Raw genomic sequence first — 22,278 nt, 5'->3', positions numbered from 1 at the left:
ATATAAATCAATCCTTTTATGTCTAAATAGGATTTGAGAGCATAGAATCCTCTACTGTCCTGTCGAGATTTAACAAGATCAGTACTCTGCAACCTGGTCTAAGGAGCCTGCTTTGGCAGGGGGTTGGACTTGATGATCTTTAAGGTCTCTTCCAGCCCCAACAATCCTATGATTCTGTGATTCCTGTTTAGTTCTATTACTTCACATCTCCTTGTACAGACCTGCTTACATCAGTGTGCTAGGATGGGAAACACATTCATCCAAATCATTTTGCATTTATGTAAAAATATTTTCACCATTTCCTCACTAGCAAAAGCATCTCCCACTGGGGAGAAGACTGTATTTAGAAGAAAGAAAAAGGCACATTAAAAGACTGGATTAACTAGTAAAACAAGGGAGATATTGATGATATTGTGCTCATTTTGCAGCCCTCAGCATGGGGAATATGACCTTCTGTGATCCTCTGGGTTGGACTCAGATTGATGATTGAAGGAGGACTAGATTTTCTGATTTAGAAAATAAGTAATTTACTGAAGATTTAGCTCTGAACTGCATATTAAATTGTCAACATGAAGCAAACCATAACTGTATATGACATATATTTTCCCTGCTGTTAAGAACAAAATTAAGCTAGGAAAATCAGTCTGAAGTTAATATAACAAAAGAACATTTAATGATGACATTTATATATAGTTTTATTATTTTGAACATGTTGAAAGCATCAAATGAAAAAAGACAGTTGTCCAAGGATATTTCTGTGTGTCTAACGTAAAATATTTTTGGTGCAATCATCACCTTTGTTCATTTAACAAAGGTAATTAACAATGGTGATTAAAACCAGAGTCTTTGCATCAGATGCTGGACTAAGTTTTATTTTCTGACTCCTCATCTGGTGTTTATGACACCAGTACTGCTTCATTAAAGAACGTGTTGTCAGTCTCTCCAAATCAAGTCTGACACATAGTATTGTGACGGTCACCATCAGTTAAAATAGAGATGTCTCTACACTTGTTAAGTAAGCTACTTAGGCTTACAAGCTAAAGCTTTTAAGCCTAAAAGGCACAAGGAATTGTTTCACACTTCTTCTTTCTGTATTGTCATCAAAGCATTAAGACAAGTCATAGCTGTAACTTTGTGTGGATTTTTGAGGGGCCATTAATCACCTTTTTTCACCTGACTTGTTGCCAGCATAGTCATAATTTCCATACATGCTGAAGAAAAGCATAATATTCATTCGTGAGTTAGTTAAGTGTTTCTGACAGCAGGCAGGCTGTGAGAGCACACCTGTTTCCATGTCAGTGTTCCTGTTCTTCTCTTGCTGAGCAACACACAAGAAATTCTGCTACAGAGATCTGTGAAGATTAACTACATTCTTCTGTGCTTTACAGAATACCTATCAATTCTGTTGGCTATTATGAATAGACAAGGTTCAGCATCTATCAGAGGGGTAATCTGACACTGCCATGGAGTAACTATTATAGAATAACAAAATGACTTGAGTTGGAAGGGATCTTAACTGTCATGTATTTAAACCCCCAGCCACGGGCTGGTTGCCCTCCACCAGATCAGGCTGCCCAAAGCCCCATCTAATCTGGCCTTGAACACCTCCAGGGATGGGGCAGCCACAACCTCTCTGGGCAACCTGTGCCAGTGCCTCACCACCCTCTGGCAATTACCATTCACAATCTCTAATTGTCACTTTCAAAGAGGTTTTCTTCTGTAATAAATGTTCCCATCTGTAGAGAAGCAAGTGTGATAGATAAGTCAGTGCTAGATTTGCTTTGGTGGGATGGAAGACAGAAATAATTATGAAAGGACAGAGTCTTGACAACCTCATATGGAATTTGGAAATAAGTTATTTAGTATTGAGAATAAGTTATTGAGAAGACTGGAAGACTGTGTAGAAGAAATGGACCTGGGTGTATTGGCTGAACATGAGCCAGCAGTGTGCCCAGGTGTCCAAGAAGGCCAATGGCATCCTGGCTTCTATCAGAAACAATGCTGCCAGCAGGAGCTTTGATTGTCCCCATGTACTCAGCTCTGGTGAGGCTGAATACTCACTACTGTGTCAGTTTTGGGTTCCTCTCTACAAGAAAGATACTGAGGCCTTGGAGCATGTCCAGAGAAGGGTACTGAAGCTATAAGGGGTCTGGAGCACAGGTCTTATGAGAAGTGATCGAGGGAACTGGGATTGTTTAGTCTGAAGAAGACGAGGCTAAGGGATACCTTATTACTCTCTACAACTCCCTGAAGGAGGCTGTGGCAAGGTGGAGGTTGGCCTCTTCTCACATCTAACTAGTGATATGACTAGAGGGAATGGCCTCAAGTTGTTCCAGGGAAGGTTCAGGTTGGATATTAGGAAATACTTATCTGAAGGAGTGGTCAGGTGCCAGAATGGGCTGCTCAGGTTGGTGGTTGAGTCATCGTCCCTGGAGGTGTTCAAGAAACGTTTATATGTTGTACTAGGGGACATGGTTTAGTGGGGAAATATTGGTGGTAGATGGACAGTTGGACTAGATGTTCCTGGAGGTTTTTTCCAACCTTGGTAATTCTATGGTACTGTTTTGTGATAAATAGCTATCATATTTTTGTGTGAATCTAATTCTCTCTAAAGAACATTTTGAGTAGAGTTTAATGAGTATTGTACCTTCACCTGAGGTTTAAATCATTTTTCTTTTTAATACTTTGAATTTTTACCCTCTTTAAAGGATGAACAATTACTCTTATAAAAAATAGCGTGTTTGGTAGCAGGTCTGTTGTCTGTAATTTTACATTTATCTGCCACAACTTCTTCTGTGACTATGAGGAAAAGAAGCAGAACTTATTTTATTAAATTACTTTCCCCTCTGGAAGCTTTTTTTGTAAAAAGTAGTGAGAGACGGATGGAATAAAATTGGGATCTAATGCTCTGAAATGTTTCATGTTGGTAGAAATCAGCTTGGGATGGACTTGAAAATAATAGCACAAGGAAGTGACGGAGGCAGGAGTGGAAGAGCAGGTTCCTTTATTTTTCTATTTTTCAGGTTTTTCTCTTGTCCTGTATATAAATATATACATATATATATATATATGTAAGCCCACTCCAGTACCTAGTGTATGTTTGAGAGGGGGCAGGAGATACTATGAAAGTTTCCCAGACTAGAAAAAAATCAGAGGAAATACTGAAGTTAAACCATCAAGACACAGTTTTAAACTGTGAGTTTAAAAGCCTGCAACGAATTCTAGGATATATATGTTCTGCTCTGGGGAAAGATATTGAAAGGAAAGATAAGCGCTGTCCTTCAGCTTTTGACTGGCATGTTAGGCTTCTTCTGCTTAGAGACAGAAATGAGTAAATCCCCTATTTTGAGAACTTGTCACCCGTGCCATGTCGTGTTTGTACCGTAGGGTACACAACTACGACTAATGTACAAAGCCGCGCTCAGTTCTGCACTTTGGACATTCCATTCTGGGCACAACGCCTCAGCTCCGTTCGAACGAGCGCCGTTTACCCGCGCATGCGCACTACGCTTCCCCGCTGGAGGCGAGGCGGCTCGGGAAGGGGAAAGAACTACCGCTCCCGGCATGCCTCGCGCGGCCCGCTCCGTACGGGCGCAGTGAGCCGGCCGCTCGCGGAGCACGCCGGGAGCTGTAGTTCTTTGGCGCTGGGTATTGTCTCTCCCCTTTCTCTGTCCGGGAACCCGACCGCCACCCCTGCCGGGTGAGCGCGCTGAGTGACAGCTCCACGCAGCCAGTGGCCGCCGCGCGGTGTGGCGGAGCCCGGCGCCCGTCTCCTCGGTGACCGGGGGAGCCGGTGTCTCTGCGGAGTAACCGGAGTCCCGGGGGACGGAGGTGAGTGGCTCTGGGCGGGGGGAACCGCCGCCGCTTTGCTCTCCCCTCCCCCCCATCTCCCGGGACCCCGCTGGTGCTGGAGGGGCGACGGGTGGGCTCCGTGCGGCGAACGGGGGCGCGGCGGAGGGGGAGGGTCCCGTTACCGCTCGCTGCTTCGCCCCGCTGGGATCCGCCTGGAGGCGAAGCGCCCCGAGGCAAAGTTGTGCCGGGCGTTGTGCGGCGGAGCTCGGGCTGGAGCGCAGCGCTTCCCACCACTCCTGGAACGTGTTCTGTTGAAAAGAATTGAAAATAAGACGCCCGGCTACCGACGGCAGCTTTTCCCTTTCTTCCTTACAACGCGTGAATTAGTCTGGATTGTAAATACGCGGCTGTTTATACCGTAGCTTTAGGAAACTTTGTCCTTGGTCGCGTGAATGTTGTCAAACAGAGCAGTGAATGTTCCATTGTGTTCTTTATGCTCCGTACGCCGCAGAGAGTTTCTGTGAACAAATGTTTCGTACCCTGCTGCTCTTGTTGACAAATATTTTCACCCTGCTGCTACTTATTAAGGTCAATATATGAGAACAATCGTGCCAGGTACGCCAGTCGCTTTCTGGCAGAGCAGCTGCTGCCTGTACAGGAGACATGATGGTGTGTTTGGTCCAATCCGACATGCTGGTGATTGTGTTCTGTTGAAGCACCGTCCCACCCAAGTTCCCGCACAACTGGTAGCTGTCTTCCACAGCTTGTCCTATTACATTTCTTGTGTAACTTGTCTATAATCACCTACCCCATTTTAATAGTGAGTGGCATTCAAATGGTGTAATTCCATTTGATCTTTGTGGTGCCATCGTTTGTCAAAGTCAGCTCTGCCCTAATGAGTGCAGTGAGCAGAGGAAGGTGCTGAAGAGTCTTTTGCATTACTTTAGGACTTGTGTAGCCTCTCTCCTCTATCTCTGCTTTCCACAGTTTATCCTCCAGGAGCTTTCCCATTGAAGAACCAAAACGGAGCTAACCAGTTCTCTGCCTTTCCAAAACCCCTGACCACAGAAAACACATTAATCAACGTGGGTGCCATGGTGCTGAGTATCAGCTCATTGCCAAATGGGTTGGTGGTCAGCAGTGCTGTCTCACTGCCACGCATCCCCTCATGTCACTGCTTTCACGTGCCCTCTATTAAGGTCTAACCTAGGAGTGTATCTCCTCTTTCTGTTTGCACTTTTTGTTGCTATGAGTTAACAAGAGCAGGAAGCAAACTGCCTCGCTGCCTTGAAAGTAAGCAAATAAGTACTGCTTTCTCTGTGGTAGAGGGTTTCAGAAAAGACAGGAAAAACTAGTGTGGGTATGTAATAACACGGCATAAAGAAATGCTGTGTTTGTGGGATAAAATATGACTGAACGGTAATTGGTATTTTTGTTGTTTTCTACCTCAGAAATAATTGATTGAAATGGAAGACCGAAATGATGCTGGCAGAAAGCTCAAATGTTTCTTTTTGTTTTGCACTGTTGTCACAAAGATGAGGTGTATGGGCAGACTGTGTCATTTCACATATGTGAACAACTCTTAATCGATTTGAGTTGGTGTTTCTGTCTGAAATGTCCTTTGAAATCTTTTCTAGTTACTAAACTCTCTTTGTTGGTGTGAAGCAAAATTCGCTAAACTTTCTCAAATCATAGCAGTGATTTTGTTTTCAGTTGAAATTCATTTGTCTTCCTGGCTAATATTTGCTAATGTATTTTGCCATTGTACAGTCTTCCTTTTCTTTTTCGAGAGTATCATCCTTAGCAGTAGCAGAAGGTCAGAGTAAGCCTGGCCATGTGTTGTGTCATGGTGTGAACCATTTTTCTGACCTACAGTATAGGTAGCTATGCTGTCAAATTAACAAAATTTGGTTCCATAATTACGAGAACTTAATTACAGTGGTGTATTGCTGAGAGGCTTGGTAAGACTAAGTATCTGGTTTGTACTGAAAATCAACAGCTTAGGTCATTTTATCTTTGGTTACTCGTGACAATTACCACAGGTTATGTCGTTCACTACTCATTTCATGTTTTAGTAAACATGCAGACATTCAAAGTGTTCTGTCAGGGCCAGGAAAATGACTCTTTCACTGGATATGCTACACATTTTATGTGTTATTCCAGTAATAGAATACTGAGATGTAATTGCATTAGAACTGTGGAAATTTGGGCCATTTTTATGCCATACATCCTAAGCACCAGATTTCAAGTCTGCAAGGTACTAAAAAGAAAGCTTAGGCAATGAGGTAATTAGATAATTTAGGTTTGAAAACAGGCTGTAAGATACATATGTTTTTATAACTCCTTTGTTAATGGTCTCTCTTAGAATTTGGTTATGAAAAACATTATTTTTGTCATTTTTCCATTTGCCTGTCATGCCATTGTTGTAGCAGAGCATATTTCAGTGCTGTGGGTTCTTGCAGAAGAGCCACATTTTTCCTGAAATTTCCTAGATAAATTCAGTGACCTGTTATTTCTCATGGATGTAATAGGCACAAATATTTAATGCACAATAATATTTAGCTACAAGGTAAGGAGATGATGGCTTTTCCAGTGATGTAACACAATCTTTCAATTGCTTCTTAGTGCTCCTGTGTGTATATATATATATATGTATGTGTCACCGGTTTGCGGGACAGTTCGACCCGGTACCGTGACAATTGAGGCAGGGGACCCACGGGCCCACACCCCGGGGAAGGGGAAGGGGAAAGGGAAAAAGGAGAAGGGAGATGGGCCCAGGAACAAAACAGTGGCAACGATCTGAGGAGGAAAGCTAATTTACTAAATAAGATATCAGAAAGGAAAATAACACAATATAATATAATATAATTGGAATTGAGGCAAATGAATCAAATAAAATGAGCAAGAGAGAGAGTGTCCGATAAACCGAAGGCCTTACGCTAACGCTGAAGGCGGACGGCTGCAACAAACACCCACTGCCGAGCTCGGTCCCGAAGGGAAGAGAGAGTCCCATGACTGCAGACAGTTTTTATCTTTCCCTCTGAGCGTAAACACGTAAGAACGCAAAGCATCGCAAAGTCCTCTGGGGAATGAAGTTCTTCTTCTCTTCTGAGACAGGTATACCTGGAACTATCGATGATCCACGGAGCTGGAGCATTAACTCTTTAACTCTAAATGCACTACATGATGTTCTGATGTGGAATACCAGTACCAAAAATCATAAAACCATGACATTCCACCCCTTATTCAACATCATTACATCATGCTTAATATATATATATATACATAAACAATGATTAACAAGCATTAAATACAAACACATAACAACATACATATATACATATATACATATATACATATATACATATATACATAGTAATAGAATTAGTGAGGGCGCTCTCCCCACATCAAATTCCCTTGTGGTACACACTGAACATCCCCATTCTTCTGCATCACCCACCAGGTAGACCCAGGTCCCTGAGCAAAAACAGTCCCACGGAGAGGTTTGCCCTCTCCAGAAGCTGGAAGAACCCAAACCGCTTTTCCCAACATGTTCTTCACATGTACTACAGGAACCTTATCTCCTTCTACAGTGGGTAGAGAGCTGGATTGGGCAGGACCATCGCGATTGATATATATATTCCATATATATATACGTGAATATATATATATGGAATGAAATGTCCTTTAATATTGAATTATTTCTTAATACATATGCAAAATCACACAATTAAATTTGTAGATGTTCCCAGCTGTGGAACGACATCATTAGAGAACAGTAAAGTAGTATAAGCAGCCCGCAGTTTTGTTTTTACAACAATCATAGATTTTGGAATGATGCTCCCTTATCAGCATGTATTATCTGGAATAAATGTGTGATGTGTAAGGGGCACAGGTTAGGAAGGCAGACAGACTGATTTGTGAGTAGAGTTAAATGGAGTTCTCTCATAGCAAGGTCAAGACTAACTATGTTGTCTTTTTTGTTTTTTTTTAGCCATATTTAGAATGTTTTTTTATTCATTAGAGAGACAGTTGAAAATCAGGTTTTTTTCTAATCACCTGCTTCAGTATTACAGGAGTGTTTTTTTGTTGTTGTTGCAGCTTCTGCTTTTTATTACATTTTTTATTGGATTATCTATAATCTAATTCTCTTTTAATTCTTTCCTTTCCTTTTCAGACCAGTACCACACTTCTAGGTGCCAGAAATTACGGTGCTTTCTGTTAAGCAGCATAGCAGCCCAGTGTTGGAGTGTACCCAAGGGAAACATGGGGGTATTTTCCAGACAATTGAGAACAGAAATTTTAATTGAAAGACAGATGAGAACGTGTATATATTCACATTTCTAGCTAGCTGATACATATTTATTGCTGAACATTTATTGTTATCGTTGGTTATTTTTGTTGTTGTTGAAGTATGTCTTCCAGAGGTGCATTGGTGTTGAATGATTACACTCAGAATGTACCAGACCTGCCCGCTGACAGCTGAATGCACAGTGGTCTCTGAGGTCCAAAGTTTCACCTCAACAGGAAAAGGTGGACCTGTTTTTTAAGACATGAGACTGGATGCGAGTTGACAGGGCTCTCATAATGTTTGAGTCTGGTTGAATGTTTCCAAAGCGTTTTTTATGTTATGATTTCTATCTGAAGGTTAAGTGTGAAGTTTCATTTTTTTTAAAGCTAAGTTATTTTCTTAAATTGTAGTGGAACTATGGTCATTGAAACTAGATAATTGGTATATTATAACAATTTGCAGAAACCATGCTACATTAAGAATTGCAGCGGCTCCGCGGAGAATGTAAAAAAAATGAATGTCTATGTTTAAAATAAAACCAAACAAAAAAACTAAATCCCCAAAGTAAAACCAAACCATTTAGTGCAGCCTTTCTAAAACAATGGGACGTACCTGAGTATTATGTGGAGAAAATGTCCGTTTATTGTTCTATATGTAAACAAAATGTGCATGCAAAAGTTGAAGTCTGAGATGCTTATTTAAAGTTGCCTTTATAATCAGTCAGGCAACTTTAGGGGTGATTTAATGAACCTCTTGTAAATGAGTGTATTTGGTACTTGTTTCAGTACATTGAATATCTAAAAGGAATGGGCAGTACCTGAGTAGATACAATTTTAAGATGCCTGGGAAAGGGCAGAATTTTCATTGTTCTGTGAAATCTGGAGGTGCCACAATAGTGTGCTAAACCAGAAGTTAACTGAATAGTGGGTAAAATGATGGGATCTCAGGGAAGATGTGATGTGACACAGTATAACACTGGGCTGTACAGCAGAACACTTAGATCCTCTTCTTTGCTTTGCCATTAAATTACTTTGTCATTTTGGACAGCCAATTTATTTGCATTTGCTACCGCTTTATCATTAGTAAAATGTCAACTCTGATGCCCATTCTTTTCAAGCTTTTGAATTCCATGTTAAGTCTCTCGCAATAGTTTTTGTTAGAATTCACTCATTTCTGAATAGTAAGGGGAATGCTGGGTACAAGAAAAGAATGAAATATCATTGAGAATAAAAAATGTCTTTTTTTCCTTTCTTTCTTTAGAGCTTCGTCAGATGAAGGACTGATACTGTGAAACATGACAAAACCTCGGACTAATTAAAAGTTTTCCTGTTTCAGGAAAAAGACAACCCAACATGTATAGACAAGGGGAGACAGTCAAACGCCGACTCAACATGCATGTCCCGCCTCGAATAAGGAGTGTGGAAGTTGCTAGAGGAAGGGCAGGTTATGGGTTTACCCTTTCTGGACAAGCTCCCTGTATTCTTAGTTGTGTTATGAAAGGAAGCCCTGCGGATTATGTTGGACTTAAAGCAGGAGATCAGATATTTGCCATTAATGAAATTAATGTGAAAAAGGCATCTCATGAAGATGTAGTGAAACTTATAGGAAAATGTTCTGGAGTCCTCCACATGGTCATTGCTGAAGGGATTAGTCATATAGATTCATGTTCAAGTGATGAAGAAGTTGGCTTTTATGATGGAAAGGGGTGGCTGAAGCCCAAACCTGACTCTAAAGCTCTAGGTATAAACAGAGCGGAGAAAGTTGTTGAAGAGATGCAGTCTGGTGGCATTTTCAACATGATCTTTGAAAGCCCTAACCTATGTGCTGGTAACCCCGATAATTCTACACCAAAACAGAGATCTTTTTCAGATTCTGCTGCTATTAAATTTGAAGCTGGAAATGAAAGCCTAAGCAGTCCAAACCTATTGTCTAAGGATGAAATATCCAAAGTTCTGAATGATGACTCAGTTTTTAGAGTTGGATTGGAGAGTGCGGAAGACTTTGGATTAGATGCAAGCATTTTGAATGTTGCCATGGTTGTAGGTTACCTAGGCTCAATAGAACTTCCTTCAACAACCTCAAATTTGGAAAATGAGAGCCTGCAAGCTATTCGCGGATGCATGAGACGTCTGCGGGCAGAACAGAAAATCCATTCGTTAGTGATGATGAAGATAATGCATGACTGTATTCAGCTGTGCAGTGACAAATCTGGTGTAGTGGCAGAATATCCTGCAGAGAAACTAGCATTCAGTGCTGTTTGCCCAGATGACAGAAGATTCTTTGGACTAGTTACAATGCAGACAAATGATGATGCAAGCTTGGCTCAGGAAGATGAAGGGGTTTTGAGGACATCTTGCCATGTTTTTATGGTGGATCCTGAATTATTTCATCATAAAATTCACCAGGGCATAGCAAGACGTTTTGGACTGGAATGTACAGCGGATCCGGACACAAATGGCTGTCTAGAGTTTCCAACATCATCTTTGCCTGTTCTTCAGTTTATTTCTGTCCTGTATAGGGATATGGGGGAACTGATTGAGGGAATGCGTGCAAGGGCTTTTCTTGATGGTGATGCAGATGTTCATCAGAATAATAGCACAAGCAGCAACAGCGACAGTGGAATTGGAAACTTCAATCAAGAAGAAAAAAATAATAGAGTCCTGGTGGTTGATTTAGGGAGCAATCCAAGTAAACATATTCCTAGCAGTATATGGGAAAATCCAGTAGGGAGGGGACAAAATCAGTCTGCTGCACACTGGAATGGCTTCTGTCATGAGCAAGAAGGAAACATTCCTTTAGAAGTAATTCAGAACGATAAGCCCCAAAATATAAACAAGCACTTGAGTCCCTCTGCACGTATTGAAGTTCCTCTGGTTTCCTCTCGAAATTCAGTGCCCCCATCAAAGAAAAGTGCTGCAGGCGTAGGCAATCAGAGGTGGTTGCCCGTGCATGTTTTACAAGAGTGGCAGCATGGAAATGCTAGTGACCAGGAGTCTTACACTGATTCTACGGATGGCTGGTCAAGCGTTAACTGTGGTACTCTTCCCCCTCCAATGAGTAAGATTCCAGCTGACAGATACAGAGTCGATGGCAGCTTTGGTCAGCCGCAGTTAAAATCTCATAAGAATGAATGGTCTAAGAAGATGTTCTGCATGCAAAACAAGTTTGGCCTTCCGCACAGCGTTAGGAAGTCTAAAGAAGATAAAAAGGTAAGGAAATTTTGGTACTGGCTTCAAGAAAAACCCCAAAAAGCTATCCCAACCCAACAGCCTGTGTTGTTTTAATTCTGTGATATCTGCATGTTAAAATTTGTGCGCGTAGTATTATCATTTACAGCTCTGAAAATGAAGAAATGAAGATAAAGAAAATATGGATTATTAACATTTATAGCAATTCAGATGAAGAAAATATTATGGCTCTTTCTCCTTTGCAGAGGTTTTTCATATTCCTGTATAATTGAGCGCAGCTCTGGAATTGTACTTCAGCTGGAAGTGTTGTCTGTCAGAGCTTTCTCACATTGCTTCTTGTCTTCATTGTTTCCAAATGTTGTAGTGCCACCGCAATGAAAGGAGACATGACATTCAAGCAAATTCAGTTCTTAGTGACCTCTGGTAGCAAAAGAATGGAAACAGTCTGGATCTTCAGATTGGTTCCTTCTTTCTAGAAAACTGGCCTGTAAATGTCATTATTTTAGTGATATCTGTTCTTATAGATTTGTAGTCTAATAAATAGTCAAAAAGACGTTACAAACTGTTAACTTTAATGAAATAAGACAATTTTATTATCATAAACATTAATTCCAGCAAACCTCTCAAAAGAAGCAGTGTTAAACCTGCATTAAAAGATAGCTGTTAATCTTACTGTCCATTATTAAGTCACACATCTAATATACTGTCAGTAAGCTGTGGTTCATATTTTATTCCAAATTATTTCTTCATCTGCTTCTTTTGTCACCATAGGGCTTCTTTAAACCAAAGCAAGAGGATTTAAAAAGAAATGTATGGCAGGAGCATCCAGTATTGTTACATACCCCTCCCTTTGCCACATATGTGTGTTCTTGTTGAGGGAAATCATCTTAGGGAGTCTTTGTTGATAACTGGGATTCTAGTAAAGTGGAGGTCATCCGTGTTGCGCTAAAAGAATTAATGACAAGGAATATTATTTATAATCAGAGAAAGACCAGATCTCATGTTCCATATGAGTCTTTGAGAAGCATTGCTCTTTCATAATTGATTCAAGTTCCCTTCATACTACCCCAGTCTACTTGTGGGGAAAAAAAGGTTCACCTGGTTTAAAACAACTGTTTCTCACTATATAAAGTGAACTGGCTGTAAGCATTCACTGTTTCAAGCCTTTATAGACAAAATCTTTGTGTTGTTGAGACACTCGGGGTTAAATTTTTTGGTGGCTAGGATGCAAAATACCTATTGTCCCATTCTCTTTGTTGCCCCAAAGACCATGTAGTCTGCTTGCCAAGAGCTTTGCTGTTGGACCAGGGAAAAGTCTTCCTTCCGTGAAGCCCCTGGTTTGGGTGAGCTGAGGATGCTGGACCCCAGGATCTTTGGGAACTGGAGACCTCCAGCTGCAGTTTCTGCTCCAGGTGTCATGGGCTGCTGTTGAAATTCCTCAGAGGCCTCTGCAACACCTTCGTGTCTGCACTGTTGTCCGTGACTGTAATACAGTTTGGACTTTTTCGCAGGTTGAAAACTCAACAGTTTTATTTTTGAAACACATTTCACGGAATATGCTAATAAGAATCACATTGAAAATTTTGCACTTCAAAAGGAAAGATGTTCTATGTGTTTGAACAGTAATGCACCTGCTGTATCACTCACATCAATATAAACCATAATATATATTGCTGCACAAATACTCTTCGCTTTTAAGTGCATTAGCTAATAAAATAAGTATCCCGTTGTCAAATTCATAATAACTTTGTTTGCAAAAGAGACATTTAAAATGTTCCTACATAGCTTTAGCCTTTATTCTCATCATAGGCAATATAACCTTTCGTGTGTTTCATTTATTTATTTATTTATTTATTCATTTTCAGTTCTATTGAAGGCTGTTGAAACAGATGAGGAATGCTCATCAAAGTCCTGAAACCATTTGCAAGCATAAGTTGCAAGCACTTTGCATTATTCAGAGCAATTCATAGGGATGATGTACTACTGTGTTTTCATTTTAAATGTTAAATAAAAATAGTCAGGGGATGTCATATTACAGGTGAACATACCTCTGTACTTCGGTAGGTACTGTGGGTGTAGGGAAAGTCCCTAGTTCTGTATATTAGAGCACTAATTTACTTTCACGATTGATATTCAGAAATTCAGGCTCATCTTCTTGCTTTGTGCAGAGGGAACAATGCCTGTACCATATCATTGTGTAGATGGGTTAGATGCTGTATTGTAGGAAGCTCCTGGGCTTACTGTGACCTCTTAAAGGGACAAGGACTGATTTTTTTATAACATGCTCAGACACCTTCCAGTCATGGAACCCCAGTCTGTCCACCTGGGATTCTATCCATAGTTTTACAATTTAAGTGTCGGAATCTAATCTGATTCTCATGTTTAATTTCTCAGAGCAGCTGTTAAATTGCATCTTTATTATTATTATTTTTTTCTTGTCTATGACACTAATATTGAATAATAATATATCCTGCAAGTGGGAATGAGCAGAAATTGCTAGAGGGAGAAAAGGTTACTAAAGCTAGAGTTCTTGAGATGGAATGTGCACACTCAAGTTAACACGCTGTCTTCCTCGGTGCTTTCATTACATGCTTTTATTACACACTGGGGAAACGACACAAGTGTTTGGATGTAATTCTGATATAGAAGAGCTGCTGTGTGGCTAAATGCTGATGGTCACAGCATCTAGTGCAGCAAAATGTGCTCCACTGTACAGTGCTAGTGGGAATAAGGAGGGAATAAATGTATTTTATAACTGCACCTATAAAATATTTGTGAATTGTACAGAATACAAGTGTAGATGTGAGAAAGGTCCATATACCACTTTACAGTTGCAGAACTGGGTGTGGGAAGTACATCTTGTGGGTAGAAAATACATATGGCATTTTAGACTTAATTTCTGAGCTTTCTTTTCCCTTTAGTGTTGTATCTCCTTAAAGATGATTTTTTTCACTTTGTGAATTAGAATTGAAATTAGTTTTGTAATAATTGGCAAAATCACATGTTTTTTACATTAGTCTTCTTTGCATTGCCACTAAGCATTTTAAATTTTAATATAAGTACAAGGAGTTGAAAGCGATGAAAATTTTCTAATTTGATTAAGCGATATTGGATAGCTTGGGTTTTTCTTTTGTTGTTGTTTTCTTTTGCTTTAAAGTGTTATTGGAAGAATTATACTTTTTGAACTTACGTACTTTCACAATGGCTGTTTTTTTGTCTTTTGATCCTTACTATACTGGAAGGAGGAGAAATGTGAGTTCATCCAGGAAATACTGGTTCTATTCTACATCTTCTGACTTAGATTTATTGAAAGGCGTATTTGGTCCCATGCACTCCTACTGTTGTTTCCTATACTGAACTTCATGTCCTGAAAAGTTTCACTTGAACAAGTTTCTATTGAAGCATCTAATGAGACTTTTTAGGAGGCTCTCCTTGACTCTGTCGAAAACAAGTAGTGGGAGGCTATGAGTCTCAGCATGACTAAGGAGGATTTCTGGTAGTGAGAAGCTTCTGAATTACTGAAAGACTGATACTGGATAGGGGCGTGTGGTTTAATGAGGTCTCTGAGACTAGCAGATGGTTTCAGTGGGAATAGAGTAATTCCTGCTCTTTTGTTTGTTACTCCTTTGCTATTGCCTTGTTATTTCCACCTTCAGCATCCCGCCTACTGATCCTTTTGCATAATTTTGGGTTACAAAAAAGCGAAGAGCTGTAAGAAATATGAAAACATCAGGGGATGTTAGGGTTGGCAAGGGACTTGAGGAATTACTGAACAAGGAAGCATTCTTTTCCCTGTAGACTAAATTAATCTAGTGCATTTGATTTTGTTCAACTTGCACTCTCTGATTTCAGGCTAGGGCCTGGCCAAAAATATGTCCAACAGTCACTGTTTTAAATTAAGTCGTATAGAGAAAATAGTCATTTTTCTGCTGGAGAGCTTTATAACAGTCAGATTGGACTCTTGAGTTTTCTTTCCACAAGGACAGTAACCTAGGCACTGACCTCTCATCAGAAAGTCTGTTTTATGGAGGCGTACATACCATTTAAGATCACAAGTGGCTTTACAGCCAGAGCTTAATCACTAGTACATGGGTATGAGTTCTGTTCCCAGTGAGTGTGACAAACCTATTACAGCATTTTAAAGTGTTGAGTATTGCTTTTTAGATAGCTCCTTCTGCTTTGCATTTGTTATAAAACTTCTATGTTGACCACATTATATTTCTACTCACGAAGAGAGTGAATTTGTGAATGGATGGCGTTTGTAAATCTTAGAGGAGGAAAAAATAGATAAACTCATTGTGTGACTCTCACTGAACAATGTTAAAATTCTTTTTTTAAACCAAAACATTTATCAACTGCTCCATGATTTAAGTTATTGACAATGCTGTAAAAATTTAGAAGACAGCTAAGCAACACTGGGGGGTTCCCTAATGCTAGTTTGCCTGTTAGCATATATTCTGGGTTACTAGTATGTATATGTTTAGATCAGAAGTTTAACTACTTTAGAGCTGGTATTTATTTTCAACGCAAGTAGTATTTAAGAAGATACTTTGTTAAGAATGGATTTTTCTTTTTGGTGAAAATTTTTAATATGCTTCAAATCCAAGAACGGCAGTTTTTATTGTTGGTAACTGGGTGGTGAACCAACTGAAAGGCAGATATTTTAGATGCAGAGACAATGTTGGCAAAGCTGTGCGGTTCCCATATTTGTTTTTTTGTTGTATAATTACATGTTTTTTTTTCCCTTTCCTCTACAGTTCTGTTTGCTCACTAGTTTAAATTGTTCCATCCCAGCTGTTTATAAAGCAGAATTAATGGCAGCTGGATTGCTATTCTTATGCAGTACAATTTAATGTTAACATTTGGAATTGCAAGCTTTGATCTGATTTGAGATTTATGTCTTTACCTTAAAGAGAACTCAACTGAAATTCCAAACAGCAAGCTGGATCTCAGGATGTGCTAATGCAGATTAATCTCCAAAGAGGCATTCATATGAAATTTTGCTTGAGAAAATGAAAAGCAATTAAATATTTAGTCATTTCATGCAGCATTTCATATGAATTTTAATCTTTCAAAATAATGGCTTTTATAAATGGTCATCTCTAGGATCTTTCAGAATGTATGAAAATCTGAAATAATGCTTTTTCTCTGAAAAGGAAATCACACAAAATCTGAAGAATAAATGTATTTAGAGCAGTGTTTATTTTGTGAAAATCTCATTTCAAATTGAAGGACAGTAAGATACCTAAATATTTCTGAGCTAGTATTGAGTTGCCTAGTCACTGGAGAAGGCAGCAATGTGAGAAACAGAAAAAAATAGGTGAAGAAAAATAATTAGCACAGAATTAATTGCAAATGATGAAAAAAATGGCTGTATTTCAAATTTTAAACCATAAAAGTTTTCATTTATAGGACGATAGACCCTATCCTTGCAGCTGAAAAGATTTGAAGAGTAGAAGTAAGGGATCCATGAAATAGCATTTCTTCATAGGAGAGGAAATAGATCAATACATAATAAAGTAACAAATATAAATATGGAATCCTTAAAGCTTACCTGAAGGGTTTAAATAGAAACATGAAGAAATTAAGCTTCAAGAGAAACTTTTCAAAATTCACTCAATCAATAAAATAGCCATTAAGATGTCAATAAATTCGCAAAGATGATACCGGAGAAGGATATTCTCCATCACCAAGCCAAATTCTCACTCTTCTAGGTGGTCATGTTGTTGTTCCTTCCACACATGTAGCGTATGTACCTTTGAAAAAAAATTTTCGATTCCAATTTCTGCAGGAAAATTATTCTAGTACATCACTTTTCTGATGTTAGAAACTTTTGTTTATTCTCCAGACTGAACTCTAGCCATGACCACCTTATACCCATTCTTTCTACTGCTGGTGTCTCTTTTAGTGCAAGGCACTCTTTCTTCAGGTTTACTTTTTTGCTTATGCATAGAAATCATGTTCTCTTTTGGCCTGCATTTTGCTTAATCTCTCAGTGTACTGACAAGAACACTAGATTTCATTCTCCTGATAACTTCAGTGCCCCTTTTCTGAATCTTTTATAGTGTAAATTCTTTCTGGGAGATGTAAATACATTGTATAATACAATACCTCTTCATCTATTATTATTATTATTATATTTTATCCCTTGAATTTGTTGTTTCTTAAATTCAGTTGAACCTTTGGGATTCCTGATATCACTTGACATGTTCCATAGAGTGGAAAGGACACCATATGTGGTTGTATTTTCCATATAATTTAATTTCCTATCTAGTAATCTTGTAATTGTAATCTTCATCCCTTTTTACTACTTTTTTATGGCTATGTATTTGTAAAGCTAATTTCTTGATTTCTTTTCATTTCCTGATGTTTCCTCATTTGCCTTTTTGATGGTTACTCTGCATTGGTCTATAGTTCCTTGATGTTCCTCTCTTTTGTTTATAGTAAGGTGGAGCCAGTTGTTATTGTGCTTGTGATTTCCTTTATGTTATCCATTAGTATACTCAGGTCTTTCTGCTTCTTTGGAATCTCCTATTGATAGGATCCCAACTCATGTGAGCAACTATTATCTATACCAAAAATAATGATCTTGCTATTTTGTCTCCTTTAATTCCATCAACACGTGTATCCTAAAGGGATTAGGATAGTACCAAAATTTGGATGATCCTGTGCTTGGTGTCCTTACTACAGGAGACAAGAAGCAGATTTTATTTAATTCAGTGTCCATGTGATGAGAAAGCTTCTTCTGTGACTTCCCATGGTGCCTAGAAATCTTGTACTAAATCTTACCTGGTTCTAGATTAAATTATGGCCCTAATTGCCCTTCTAAATGCTGCTGTAATGGTTACAGAGTTGTGAAATGTGTCATTATCAACTGATTATTAAAGAGGTGCTCTTAAAAATGATTAAATCTATTGACCAGTAATGTTGAGTAATACCAGATGAATCTTTTTTCACAGTGCTGCCAAAAACAACAACAACAACAAATTGTTACAGGGATTGTGGTGTTAAAATGGAAAAACTGTAAAGCTTGAATGATGCTTGTCCATTTTTAATTAGCCAGTCCCCGCTTGATCTGATTTTATGAGGTTCAGTTCCAGTCCCCTGCTGGCAGCAGTGCAGGGAAGCCTAAAGGGTGTTACTCATTCTATCCCAGATCATATGGAGTTTGATATTCTCTGAGCATGCCTACCTGTGCCCCCAGGATTCTCTGCTTCGATCCAGGGGATTTGACCATGGCAAGCTTTATTCCCATTTTCCTCACAGATTCTTTTATATTTCCGGATACTAGAGAGAGATCTGAGCCCAGTGTACCCAATTTTTCAGTGCCTTCTCTTCTCAGGTCCCAGAGACCCTCACTTCTGCAACTCTGCCCTGTCAGTTTTTAGATAGTTATGTTTGACACTGGAGGATGGGAAGATGGATGAAGGGGACTCGTACTCTACGTTCTCTGCATCCTTGTAGTGTGGGGACACTCAGCTGACAGCACCCATAGTCAGGAAGGTGGGAGCTTAGGGATGACAGAGGAAGGTGAAGCCACTACAGAGCAGGATTTGAGACTGATATTGATATCAGAATAATATTTGTATCAGCTTCTTTGTTCTATTATTCCCCAAGACTTTCAATTTTATTTGAAAGCTTTGCACTGACTGGATTATTGTGGCATCTGTGTTTCCCATCACTTCTCTTAGAAGTGTCTGAATGAGGAACTTTCCTCCTGAAGTCTTAAAACTGTATGTTTTTGTAAAGATGAACTCCTGCTTCAGCCTGACCCTTCTGCTGCTTAATATCTGAGAGTAAACTTGGCATGTTTTGAATATCCACAGAAGTTTCAAATTATGTGATCTCTGTGCATCTGGGTTTTGCTCTAAAATGCTTATTATGCACTTTACCATACAAAGTCAAAGAGTCAAATCTAAAAGCAGAGAGAGTTTTAAAAAGCTTCAATAGCTGGAAATAGGAGTTGGACAGATCCAAATGAGATGATTTACTAGAGGCTATAATTAAGCTTTGTGACACACAGAATGTAGTAAATGCTGTATTAGCTGAGCTCCTTAAATTGAGGCCTTTTTAGTGGTGGTGTCCCTTTTACTTTCACAGGAAAATCAATGAATATCTGCATCCTTCCTTTGTTATGTGTTTTTCAGAGGTATTTAATGAAACTGAGCATGTGCCTGACATTCCTGGCGCTTGTCTTAAGTGGTCAGGACTGTGGATAGCTGTTTGAACAGACAACTATAAACAGATAGTTCCACCAGAACAGAAGGAGAAAGCTATTTCTATGAAAGTGAGTTATTATTACTTATGAGTGGCTATATTTTTGTTTTATAGCTTGTAAACATTTTCATTACATGCAATTATGTTATGATTTTTTTCAAACATTTTTGAAAATGATTTTACTCTCGTACATGTGAGCCTTGTGAGATTAACTTTCATCATGCACTGAATGCATTTGAAAGCATCCTTCTGGAGAAGTAGATTGATGATCAGTCTTGATAGAGCAGCTGTTCTTGTAATGTCTTATGTTAGCTCCTCTTACAGCACACCTCTCCCTCTCTTCCTGTTCTTCCACATCACATCCAAAATCTCTGTCCTGTGAAATTCGTCCCTTTAGTTTCTTCTCCAGGTCACAAATTGCAACGCGTTGTCCTTTAAATGATTAAATTGGCAAGATCTTGTAAAGCTGGCATTAACCTTCTCAGTTAGTTTTTCTCCTTTTTTCTACTTTCTGGATTCCTGCTCTGAGCTCCCTGTGTGCTGCTGCATTGAATTGTGAATACCTAGCACAAATCTTCCATTTCAGCCTATTGTAGCCAGCAGCTGCTGCTGCCTGCTCCTGCTACCTCCCTCCTGCCCCTCCTAGCTTTAAAACTGAGGTATTGCAGGAGAGGAATCTTCTATTTACTTAGAAATATTTGGATTAGAGGGCAATATATATAGAGACATTAAGGCCATGTAGTACCAAATGAAAATTTCTCGATGTTTTGTGCGACAACTTGTTAAAAACTTAGAATATTTGTTAATTGCATTCGGTACAATAAGGGTCTGATATTGCTTGCTCTGTAGCTCTGAAGTCAATTGAAGCTGTTTTAGAAAAGTGTTTGGTTTCATTGTGTTCTGAATCATTGATAAGGTTTCTTCAGCTTGCTTCTGTGTGTTCCTGCTCAGATCGTGGTATCACATTGAAAAACAAGGTTTCACATTGCATCTCTTCGGTGCTTCCAACTCTAATGGCTCCTTTGCTTCTCAGTCCAGGGTTGCGCTGACAGAAATGGCTTTTGACCTGCCTAACAAACAAGGCAAACAAAACCAACATCATTCGTTATAGTGTTTCTTTCATTTCATTTCATAAGCTACAGAGGGGTCAGAACTACAGACACTGTTTTGATTTTTTTCAAGATTCATTTAATCTATTAATATTCGCTTAATATTGAAGTAAAGATTTTTAGAACAATGATAACTTCTTTATGGATGATAGACTGCAAAATTTCCATGAATCAGTCATTGCACTAGCAATCTCTCTTTGAATAAATACTGTGAATTTCTTTAGCTGAGTTGGCTAATACATTCCAGTTGCAATTTCTGTTCTCTTTTCAAGTCATTGAAACTTTATTTCCAGCTCTTCAGAGTGTTGTGAAACACATTTGCCAAAAAGTTGCTGCTGTTCACAAGATTTTTTTGAATGCATATATGTAAGGAAGGCAATTAAAAAAAATATTTGCAGAAGGAATTATACTTCCATATTCTAAGTATCTGGAAAGGAATCAAGAAAGCATGAACAAGGAGATGTATGAAATGCATTACCAGGAAATTAAATATTCTGTGAATGGTAGTCTTTTTTTTTTAACAATGTCTTCCTTAATTTCCTAGATTATTAATTTGATTCTTCAGAGCAAGGGAGAGATTTCTGTCAGCTGAATACATTTATCTAATTGCAGTTACTATCCAAATGCGTTGAGGCAATCGTTAACTCAATGAATTTATCTATTTTCTAATCCTTAAGCACCTTATTCTCAGGCCCTTTTTTCCTTCTTTTTACTGTTCCATCAGTGCTCAGTGAGATTTGTATTAAAAATGTAGAAAAATATAAAGAGGAATTCTGGTTGAGCATTAATTTTCAGTCTTCTACTACTGCACAGTATTCGAGTGTTTTTGTCCACTCTCCCTCTCTTTGTTATTTTTCTGAACATAGCTGGAGAAGCTGCACCTCTTTCTAAAATGGGTCATCTGCTGAGAATTAACGTTATCTAGAATCTGCTTCTCAGTGGAATAGAATTAGCTTGCTCTTCAGGCAGTTCGTTCCTCTTCCTCCAATTTGTAGTGTCACTGTTGCTAATTATTTTTCCATGTTTTCTGATTTTATACCTTAATGTCCCAGTCTGCTATTTAAACATATGCTGGACAGTTTATGTTCTTTTGGGGCTGAAGTAGAAAGAAAAGTGAATATGTATTCATTATTCTAAATAAATACAATTGCTACTGATATATATATTTTCCTTTGTTTCTTTTCACCAATTTTCTTTTTTAAAAGATAATGTCCTCCGGGAGACACATCTCGTTTTGGGAAATACTTGAGAGACCATTAAGCAGAATCCATACTGCGTAACAATTTCAAAATACCAGTTGTGCTCGGGTTATTGATGCCACTAGCCTCATTAGTCCTAAAATTTACTGAGCTGTTCATAGCCTGATTATTTTATCAGTTATTTACAGATTAAAAAATTTCCCAAAGAATGTATGGATACTGCAGAACAGAGTGGAATTCAGTTTGATAGAAATTCTTGCATTATGTCAAGCTTTCATTTTAAGCAGGAAGGACTGTGACTGATGTGAGCTGAGCATGGCAGCTGCAGTGGTACCTGCCTGGATAAGCAGATGAGTTTGGAAGAGTTGGGAAAGGCAGGAGCTGTCCTCGTGCCTGCGGGTGCTGCCTCTGACAAATTACAGCTAGCAACTTTGTCTTCACATTCAGTTGACTGTGTTAGCAAAAGCCATCTTAGCTTTTCA

General features: G+C 38.9%; 1 protein-coding gene across 3 annotated transcripts in view; it reads left to right on the top strand.

Annotated features, from left to right (window-relative positions):
* The first annotated feature begins 3,783 nt into the window (after positions 1-3,783).
* The window catches only part of RGS12 (regulator of G protein signaling 12), a 78,558-nt gene continuing 60,063 nt past the window's right edge, over positions 3,784-22,278 (top strand). For 2 of the 3 annotated variants that reach the window (XM_065735842.1, XM_065735841.1), the window contains exons 1-2: positions 3,784-3,831; positions 9,344-11,292. In XM_065735842.1, the coding sequence (XP_065591914.1) occupies positions 9,436-11,292 (1,857 nt within the window). In that variant the 5' untranslated portion in view covers positions 3,784-3,831; positions 9,344-9,435. The remainder of the gene's footprint in view (positions 3,832-9,343; positions 11,293-22,278) is intronic. The other variant, XM_065735843.1, reaches the window with a different exon arrangement.

Source organism: Cyrtonyx montezumae, unplaced genomic scaffold, assembly GCF_038088225.1.
Source record: "Cyrtonyx montezumae isolate F1298 unplaced genomic scaffold, pur_monq_1.0 scaffold_2, whole genome shotgun sequence".
NCBI classification, from domain to species: Eukaryota; Metazoa; Chordata; class Aves; order Galliformes; family Odontophoridae; genus Cyrtonyx; species Cyrtonyx montezumae.
The sequence above is the reverse complement of the archived record's forward strand: the minus strand, read 5'-3'. Positions and strand labels throughout refer to the sequence as shown.